Below are 10021 nucleotides of genomic sequence, written 5' to 3' on the forward strand. Positions count from 1 at the left end.
TTCCCTTCCTGGTTCGAGGTTGGCTCACTTCCTGGGTTCCTGGAGAACATGCTTTCTTCCCACTGCTTGGCGCAGGGTTTCTCCAGTGCTAGGTGCCTGCAGGGTACAGCTTTCCTCAATTTGTCTGCTACATACTTTCTCCAGCTCTTAACTAGAGCACCATTAGCATAACCAGGAGCCCCAGACAGCTTGGGCCTGCACCCAAGTTCAGGTCACTCCTACATATACCCTCTCCTCACTCCTGGACACACATACACTGGGAACCCGACAGAGCTGGCCATCTGCAGAGCAAGCCACCTGACTTTTGTCCTCTGGAACTGGCTGGAACCACCCTGGCCCAAGCCATATACAAAAGTTCACTAGGTTCCTAGAGAGGAAGGTCTCTCTAAATTACTAATCTCCCTTAAATTACTTAATTTAATTTAATTTACTTAAATTACTAATCTCCCTCTAAATTACTTAATCTGCAGTGGTTAAGAATCTGCCTGCCCATGCAAGGGACACGGGTTCGAGCCCTGGTCCGGGAAGATCACACATGCCGCGGAGCAACTAAGCCCATGCGCCACAACTACTGAGCCTGCACTCTACAGCCCATGAACCACAACTACTGAGCCGGCGTGCCACAACTACTGAAGCCCGAGCCCATGCTACGCAACAAAAGAAGCCACCGCAATGAGAGAGCCCACGCACCTCAACAAAGAATAGCCCCCGCTCGCCGCTACTAGAGAAAGCCTGCACACAGCAACGAAGACCCAATGCAGCCTAAAATAAATATTTTTTTAGAAAAGCATGCTATGTAACATATAACTACACACTAACATCCTATAGACTGATTTATTTATTTTATTCATTTTATTTATCATCCTCCCAACAACCCCCCCCGCCACACTAAAAGTGCAAGCTTCATGAGGGCAGGGACGGACTTTTGCCTATATTGTTCCCTTCTGTGTCCCCAGAGCCTAGGACAGTGCCTGGATATGATGGGATACTCAAATACTTGAGTGAGGGAATGATTAAATATTGGATGAATGTCTGCATGAGTAAACAAATTCTTAGTTATTAGTATCCTGGAGTTAAGGAGGTTGACTGGGACTAGAGAATGGGGCCCTCAGGTCTCCCTAGGGATGGATATCCACCGCAGTGGTCCAGTGTTCCTCTCCCTGCTGCCAGCAAGTTGCTTAGCAACCGGCCGCCTGTCCCTCCGCCACCGCTAGAGGGCGCGCGGGCGGGGAGACGTGAACGCGCACGCGTGCGCGGCGCAGGCCGGCGAGGGAAGCACGTCACTTCCTGTTTCTTTAGGGGAACGTGGCTTTCCACGCGTAGCCCGTCTTCCCTTCTGCGTCTCTGCTGCAGCTGCCGGACCTGGAGTCGGACCGCGAGTGCAGCCTTGCCATGGACTCGGCCCTCAGCGACCCGCATAACGGCAGTGTCGAGGCAGGCGGCCCAACCAACGGCACGACGCGGCCGCCTTCCACGCCCGAGGGCATCGCGCTGGCCTATGGCAGCCTCCTGCTCATGGCGCTGCTGCCCATCTTCTTCGGCGCCCTGCGCTCCGTGCGCTGCGCCCGCGGCAAGGTAGGGTCAGCGGCAAAGCCGGGCGCTGTCCACCTCCCACCCTGACACGGCTGGCACGGACCCTTCCCCCGCCCGCCCTGGACGGGACAGACACCTCCTCTGCCCGGACACTGACCCTTCCCAGCATTGCTCACCACCGCATCCCCAACCCGGGCCCACATCCTGGGGCTGACCTTAGGTGCCCCAGGATCTGGGCACCGATCCACGAACCAGGTACTGACACCTTTCTCAAATAGGGAGCGGTTTCCACCCCCGTTCGGACCTTGACACATCCCTCCCTCTGTGCACCATGCTGGAAGCACTGTTGGCCGACCCTGACACTGTGATTCGGGTACTAATTGTTTTCAGCCTGCTGGACCCAGCCAGACCAGCCTCACGCTCTGCTCTGGCTGTTCATCCCATCTGGGACAGTCACCCCATCCCAGGCTCTGGGTCAACATCCATCTGTATCTGATGGGGCACTGGTTCTGACACCTCCTGAATAGTACAGCCTCTTGTCATTCCTCACCCTAACCCAGGGCAAATTCTGGCACCCAGGCTCATCCCTAGACTCTGACACCTGTCCAGCTGGAACCTGTGACCCGTAGAGTGCTCTCCTAGAACCCCCAGATCAAGCCTTTGCCCCACCTAAAAAAAAAAAAAAAAAAAAACTAACACAGGAATATTAGCTCCTGGAACCCCCAGCTCAGCTCCTAGTTTTTTGCATCACTTTCTGGAACCAATTCCGGTCACACAACTCCTCAGGACCTGGCACTTTGGTGCCTCTTTTTTTAACCAGCCATAGACCCTTGGTTTGCTGGTTTTCTCTCCCTGACTACACCCAAGCTCAGACCTGTCTGAGCCTGAGCCCAGACCCTATTCCTAACCCCTAACCCTGACCCTCTTCCCACCCCAGACCCTGCCTCAAAGTAGCTCTTCTCATGCCCCTTAAGACAGTCTTTCCACCAAACTGGGCTTACCTGCTGAGTAACTGAGCTGCTGTAGGCCTCTCTTGTGAGACTGGGCCAGAGCTCATCCCTGTCCTTCAACATCTGTCCCATTGGATACCTAAGAGGACCCCAGGGCCTTCCACCTTCTGACTTCCTCTCTGTCACCCTTCTTCCTGATATTAAGACCTCTCTAGCCCGTTGCACCAGTGACTTCTCATTTCCTGGCAGCCTCTCCCATCATCCTCCACCACCTCCTGATCTGCAGCTCCCTGCTGCTCCTCCCCCACCAAGACCTGAAGTTGAACCTTAGCGGAAGCCGTCGTACCCAAAGAGGGCAGACCCATAGAGGAGCTGCCACTTTTGAAACTGCTCAAGCCCAGGTTCTCAAAACATTACCCAACTTGAGCAGTGGCCGAGGCCTGCCACCTTCCTTTCTCAAGATCAGAGAACTTGAGGCTGGTTCCCTCTGTGGTCAGATGCAAAGGGGATTGGTCATGCTTAGGTGGCCCCATTTTCCGTACAATTCTGCCTCTTCTAAGCAGAGTTCTGGTGGCTTTCATCCTCCCTACCTTTGTTTCGGGCGAACACTTGGTACAGGGGGATGTTCTGAAATAGATCAGGACAAAGAAGGTGAAGGGCAGCAAGGAGTGAGCTGGGCACTTGATGTGAGGTGCTCCTTATACTGAGTAATTCTCCTTGGCACCATCTACACATGGATTAGTAATCTCTTCAGAAAACACCTTCCAGACAACAGAATTTCCTGAACCTCCACTGTTGTCCAGGGCAGACGGATGCTGCAAAGATGAGTGGGTCAGAGCCCTGTCACCAAGGAGTTGAGGTGTCTGGACGAGAGAGGAATAACTAGATCTGTGATTGTAGTACAGGTAGTGCCGCAGGCTTTAGGGAGAAAGATTGAACACACCTGGGGCAGGGCAGGGCGGCTTTGTGCTGGAGGTGGGCTGGAGCCTTGACGTAGAGGTCGAATTTCCCCCAGAAGACATTCGAGGCAGAGGAAACCAGGAAAGCAGCTGTACGAGGCAGTTTAGGTGATGGTGGACGGTCTGGAGTGCCTGGAGCAGAGGGTAGGGATAGAAGAGAGCTTTCGATCGACTGAAGCATCTAAATACCTCTCCCCAGCATCTCCGGCAAGACGGGTGCTGGAAGACTGTGCATGGAATTGCAAACAGCCTGACCCTTAGTAGCCTCCCACCACCAGTAACCAGGGTATTCTAAAGTTTACAAGCCTTCGCCCTCTGATTCTCCCAGCAGCTGAGTGAGACAGGCAGAGCCAGGTTTATTAACACCATTGCACAGAGAAACTAAGAGTCAAAGAAATGACTTCTCTGCCAATTAGGGGCGGAACCAGGTGTCCCTGGTCCTAGTCCGGGGCTCTCTCTTTGATGCAGGTGCCTCTAAAGACCCATACAAGTGGCATTTTGGCCTAGGGAGAAGACAGGCCAAACGACTCCCCTTTTTCTACCCTGAGTTGTTTCTCTAATCATTTGGCAAGGAGAGAAAAGTTAGCTTGGGGGCCCAGGAGTTTTGATTTCCCACTAGTGTTAGACCCCCCACAGCCAGCTGAGAGGGCATGTGAGGACAGAATTCTCCCTGGGGGCAAGTTGTCCATGACAGGCAGGGTGAGTTGTGAAATCATGGGAGGAGAAGTCCGGGAGTGTGTTGGGAAGAAGTAGCCATGGGCAGAGCCATCTGAGAGCAGTGCCCATTCCTGTCAGAGACCTCTGTTCCCAGAAGGGAGCAAATCGCAGCAACAACTACTCATCATCGCTTCAAAGGCCTTTGGCCTGTAACTCAGAGGAGCCCCTCAGCCAGCTGGACTGGGTTGCTGCTCTGGGCTGGGTACCAGGGGTGCCAAGACAAAGAAGGCCAAGCCCTCCCCTCATAGAGTGCAGTCACCAAGGAGAAACAGCTGTGTGACCAGCCGACTGCTAGAGGTGGCAGCAGTGATCTTTGGCAGGGTGGATAGCTCAGCAGGCAGGACAGGAGGAGAGGGAGGCGTGGGCCCACAGGTGTTTTCCAGGAGGCAGTGAGCAGTTTGATGTGAGCCCAGTACAGGTACTCGGGTGATGTAACAGGAAGATGCTGTGGGATCCTGTGGCCATTCTGAGGTACAGAATCCTGAGGGCAACACACCAGTTAATCTTCGTAGTTACTACATGTTTGCATTTGTAAAAATTAAAGCAACGCAGAAGTATAAAGGAAAAGCCCCCCCCCAGTACCACTTCTGTGGAAGTAACCCAGTTAGCTGTTTGGTGTGCCATCTTCCAGACCTTTTTCTGTATATATACAAACAAGTATGTGCCTGTGTGTATATACATATGTAAATTTATTTTTATAGAAGTGGGATTTTGCGGTACATAATTGCCCTGAAACTTGATTCTTTTCTTTTTCCTTAACAGTATGTCTTGGTCATTTTCTTATGTCAGTACATGTAGATGTACCTTGTTTTATGGCGGGGAGGGTAGGTCACGCACGCCCAAGGTGTAGAATTCCAAAGGTACAAGGGGACAAAGTGAAATCTCCCTCCCACCCCAGCTTCCCAGTTTCCCTCCCCCGAGGCAGCCCCTGTTACATGTTTCTTGGCTATCCATCCAGAGCCTCTGTGCCTTTACAAATAAATAAGCATATGCTTCGCCCCATTTTTTGCTACATAACTGTTACATTTTGTTATAGATAAACTCTTTTTTACACCTTGCTGTTTTCACCACTTACATGTTGGAGATCTAATATGTCAGTACACATGGCACGGTTGTGTTCTTTAACAGCTGTGTGGTGTCCACCTGTACCCCCCCAGCCATGATTCTCAAAATGTAATCCCAGGACCAGCAGCATCAGTTATCACCCGGGAACTTGTTAGAAACGCAGATCTGTTCACAAGCCCTCCTGGCGATTCTGATGCGAGCCCAAGTGTGAGGGCCCCTGATTTGGAGTCCTCCACTGGTCAGTTAGGTGTGTCAATATTCTGCTATCGCAAACCATGCTGAAATTAGTCTCCTTATACATTTGTTACTTTACACTTTTCTGTGTATTTGTAGGATAAATTCCTTAAAATCGATTTGCAGGGTCAAAGGCTCTGTGCATGTTTGATTTAGACGGATTTTATCACATTATCCACCATAGAGGTTGTACCAGTTTATACTCCCACCCGCAGTGACCTCAGTTCTTGTTTGATGGCTTCTTGGTAGTCCATTCTCCAGAGGTTTCTGAGCTGTTGTGGGATACGATCAGGTCCTTCAGAAAGAGCTCCTGATAGGGGAGGTGACAGGCAGGAAGGGGGCTGGTGAGGTGGTGCTAGTGGAGACTGCAGTAGGGGCAAAGGGCTGGGGTGGGGGGGTAGTTCAGGAGATGCACAGGTGAGTGAGTGCACGTGGCAGTGAGGAGAGGAGACCCTGGGGTAACAGAATGGCCCACGAATTCCAGATCCTTTCTAGGGCATGGCCTGGAAGCAGAACTCCCAGAGCTCCAGCTGAGCCAACGACTTGAGCGAGCCATCTTCCCTCGCTGCTTTTGCTTCCGCCCTGATAACTGAGCATGCAGAATGTCACTGGAAGCTGAATTTATTTCTGCTCTTTGTGTCAGTTCCTAACAACCACACCATTGCATTTGCATAAGAACGTCTAGTTTAAAAATCCAAATTGAATCAGTGGAGAATCCTGACAACTTTTTGTATTTTTCCAACTACAAAGATTCTGTTGCCTTCAGGATTCTGTTCCTCAGAAAGGTCGCAGGCTCCCTGAGCATCTTGTCACAACTTTCCAGCAGAAATTTCCAGATAGAAAAGGTAGAGGACGTCTAGGGGGTAATAGCCAAGAGTTTGGGCTCTGGAACCAGACTGCCTCAGTGTGAATACTGGCTCTGCCACTCGTCAGCTGTGTGACCTTAAAGCAAGTTATGTCACCTCTCTGAGCCTCAGTCTCTTCATCTGTAAAGTGGAGCTATTAAAAGTACCTGCTTCCTGGGGTTACTGTGAGGATGAAATCATGTAAAGCACCTAGAACAATGCTTGGCACCTAGAAAGCTCTCAGTAAGTGTTATCCGTGTTACTGTCATCATTGGTCAGACTTCAAGTCTCCTGTTCTGACTCAACATTGCACGTGGGATATTTCCAATAGTCACCCACAGAGGAGACCAGATTCCTTGTGTGATGGAGCATCTGTCCAGCCTGGTTTGTCATCGAATAATATTAAGCCTCTTCCCGCCCAGGATCCTGGGCTGAATTGAAATGACTGTGGAAATGAGCGGTAACACTGGTTTGTAGGTGAAGCCAGAGTCCGTGAATGTTTTCATACCATGTGCCCTGCCTGCATCTACAGGTCCCTCTGCCTGGTAAGCGCTTCCCTTCCTCGTACACAAAGCAAACTCCTCAACTTAGTCAGCGTTTATCTGGCTTCGACTACATACCAGACCCTGTGGTTGGCCTTCAAGGCCTTGCTTAAGTGATATCTGCTCTAACCACCTCTGACACTCCCCTGCTTCCTTGTGAAAGTAGTGTCCTGTCTGCTTTCTCATGATTCCCTTCTACATAAGAATAATACAAATAGTTTATACAACTTGTGGGAAGCTCAAGGCACAACACAAGTACTTCCAGTGCTGTGGGGAAAAAAAAAAATCATCAAATCCTGGCACCCCATTTTACAGCTGAGGAAATTGAGGCTCTGAGAAGGGAGTTAACTTCCCCAAGGTCCCAAACCTGGAAAGAAGCAGAGCTGGGAGTGCAGCTGGGCCTGCTGACATCAGAGCCCTCCCTCCACCACTGGGCACTCATGCCACGTACCACCGCAGTATGCGTGTCTCTGTTCTGTCACATGTCACAGTATGCGGTGATATTCTGTTTACATGTCAAGGTCTTGGCCTACCTGCCTGTGAACTCTTTATGGTCAGGAGCTCCTGTATTTTTGTGCCCACCCTGCTGCTACACAGGAAATATAATGATTTTATGGAGGTACACAGAGAGGGCGATGAATTTGCCCAGACCCCCCAGCACAGTGCTGCCAAAAGCAGAAACCAAGGGCTGGGAGAGAAGAGGGAAGGAAGATGACCCTGCCTCTCCATGTCACTGTTGCTCACCCACCGCCACCCCACTCCCAGCAAAGCTGCCAGAGAGTGACTCACACAGAGCTACCTGGTCCCTCCACAAGGGCGGGTCTCCCTTCAGCCCTGTGCCTGGGCCGCCTCAGCCATGCATATGTTGGGGTTTGGTTAAGGGCCTCCCCACTTGACTAAAAAACATTTTTAATATAAATTTAAACCAGAATTATACTACTATGATGGATTTTCATTCGAAGGTCTTCTGTCATGAGTTCTATGGAGCTGACTTAATTTTCTATGTTGAACTGTTACTGTTTCCAATTTTTTTCCATTTTGATAATACTGAAATGACTTTGATTGCCTTCAGTTGTTTTCCATGTAAATATTTATCCTCCGTCAGCTCATTACCTAGATCACATTCTTGCCAACTATTGCATCTGCCATTGTGAATTTAAAGGTGGCTTTTACTCTGACCAGATTCAGTTTTCGCAGTCACACTTCTTGAGTTTGAGTTTTGTCCAGATTTGCTTCTCCTTGCAGTTGGTGTCTTCCCATACTCGGTTTTAGCCATTGTTAAGTTTTGTGTGTTGTTGGTTTATTTCCACTGATAATATTCACTGCCTACTGGATAAAAGACTGATCATATTTACATCTCAGCTAATCCATAAGAAAACTGGAGGTAGTCCTCGCGAGGCCCAGAAATGCTGTCTTGTCACCAGTGTCCAGGGTTTTCTCTTTCAGTTATTATGTACCCATTGCCTCTGCCGCATGTGCCCTGGGTCCTCCCAGGAACTGTCCCTGTTGGAGTGCAGGTCTCCTCAATAGCAAGACGATGGGATCAGAGCGTCCTGCCCCAGGTTGGGGGGTCCGCAGCCCGGGCAGAGGGAACAGCACTTGCAAAGCCCTGAGTCAGGAGAACGTGGGGACCCCTGAGGCAACTCAGTGATGGCAGAAGGGGAAGGAGATGAACGAGCTGTTGGGGCACCAAATTCCTGCCAGCATCCAACCCTCAGAGGCCAGAAGCACTCCCAGCACTCAGCAGGGCCTTTCTTCTCTCGTCTAGAATGCCTCGGACATGCCCGAGACCATCACCAGCCGGGATGCTGCCCGGTTCCCCATCATCGCCAGCTGCACGCTCTTGGGGCTCTACCTCTTTTTCAAAGTAAGTCCTTTGTCACCTGTTGTAGCATTCGGTTTGAATAACTTTATTTGATTTTGTTTTATTTTTCCCATCACAGGAGACATGCATGTTCATTTATAGAAAATAAAGAGCAGGAAAAATAACAATTTACCCTTAGGCCCACTACCCAGAGACCCCACTGTGATATCGGGGGCCCCTTCCCACCAGTCTTTATTTCCCTTCTTAGAGGAGCTTTCTGTTTTGTTTTCCTGATACCGGTTTGGTTTCATTGTACTCTTCATATTGGGGTGGGGTATAGCTATGTCTCGGACATACCTCTACCATACTAATTGCTTTTTTTTTTTTTTAATTTATCGAGGTTTATTTTCCCAATAAAAGTTACACAGGCTCAGTGTTGAAAACCTGGAAAACACAGAAAAGTAAAAAGGGGAAAACAGCAGCCATCCAAAACCCCCCTGCCAGAGACAGTCACAGAGTCCCTTTGGAGGTGTGTCCTTCCTCTGCTTTTCCCCGTGCATGGTTCCTCCATAGCTGTGAACATGTGGTGTATTCAGTCCTGTAGCTGCTTTTCTCACTTCACATTAATTACATCGTGAGCATTTTCTCATGTTACTGCAAACTCTCAAACTTTTTTTTTTTAATATAACATGTACTGTTTTCTGATTATAAAAGTAATATATGCAGAAAACTTAAAGAGAGGGAAAAATACACAGAGGTAATCACTATTAACGTTTTGGCATATCTCCTTTCAGGCTTTTCATATTCGTATTTTTAACCTAATGATAATCATTTTATAACTATTTTTTTTAAATAATACATTACAAGCACTTTTTTCCTGGTCATTGAAAACTCCTCAAGGATAACTTTTCCCCCACCCCGCCCCCGGCCACGCTGCTCGGCACATGGGATCTGAGTTCCCCGACCAGGGATCGAACCCATGCCCCTTGCAGTGGAAGCTCAGAGTCCTAACCACTGGACCACCAGGGAAATCCCTCCTCAAGGATAACTTTTAATTCACATTTTAAAAATACAGGGCTTCCCTGGTGGCGCAGTGGTTGGGAGTCCGCCTGCCAATGCAGGGGACACAGGTTCCAACCCTGGTCCGGGAAGATCCCACATGCTGTGGAGCGACTAGGTCCATGCGCCACAACTACTGAGCCTGCGCTCTAGGGCCCGTGAGCCACAACTACTGAGCCCACGAGCCACAACTACTGAAGCCCACATGCCTAGAGCCCACGCTCCACAACAAGAGAAGCCACCACAGTGAGAAGTCTCCACAGCACAATGGAGAAGCCAAAAATAAATAAAATTAAAAAAAAAAAAAAAAAAA

The 10021-nt window shown here is 49.7% G+C and overlaps 1 protein-coding gene across 4 annotated transcripts in view; it reads left to right on the forward strand.

Moving 5' to 3' along the window:
- The first annotated feature begins 1273 nt into the window (after positions 1-1273).
- Positions 1274-10021, forward strand: part of HM13 (histocompatibility minor 13) — a 39805-nt gene continuing 31057 nt past the window's right edge. The window contains exons 1-2 of one of the 4 annotated variants that reach the window (XM_024743026.1): positions 1274-1575; positions 8614-8712. In XM_024743026.1, coding sequence (XP_024598794.1) covers positions 1393-1575; positions 8614-8712 — 282 coding nt within the window. In that variant the 5' untranslated portion in view covers positions 1274-1392. The remainder of the gene's footprint in view (positions 1576-8613; positions 8713-10021) is intronic. The other 3 variants (XM_024743029.1, XM_024743027.1, XM_024743028.1) reach the window with 3 other exon arrangements.

Source organism: Neophocaena asiaeorientalis, unplaced genomic scaffold (assembly GCF_003031525.2).
Source record: "Neophocaena asiaeorientalis asiaeorientalis breed wild unplaced genomic scaffold, Neophocaena_asiaeorientalis_V1.1 scaffold82, whole genome shotgun sequence".
In the NCBI taxonomy this organism is placed as follows: domain Eukaryota; kingdom Metazoa; phylum Chordata; class Mammalia; order Artiodactyla; family Phocoenidae; genus Neophocaena; species Neophocaena asiaeorientalis.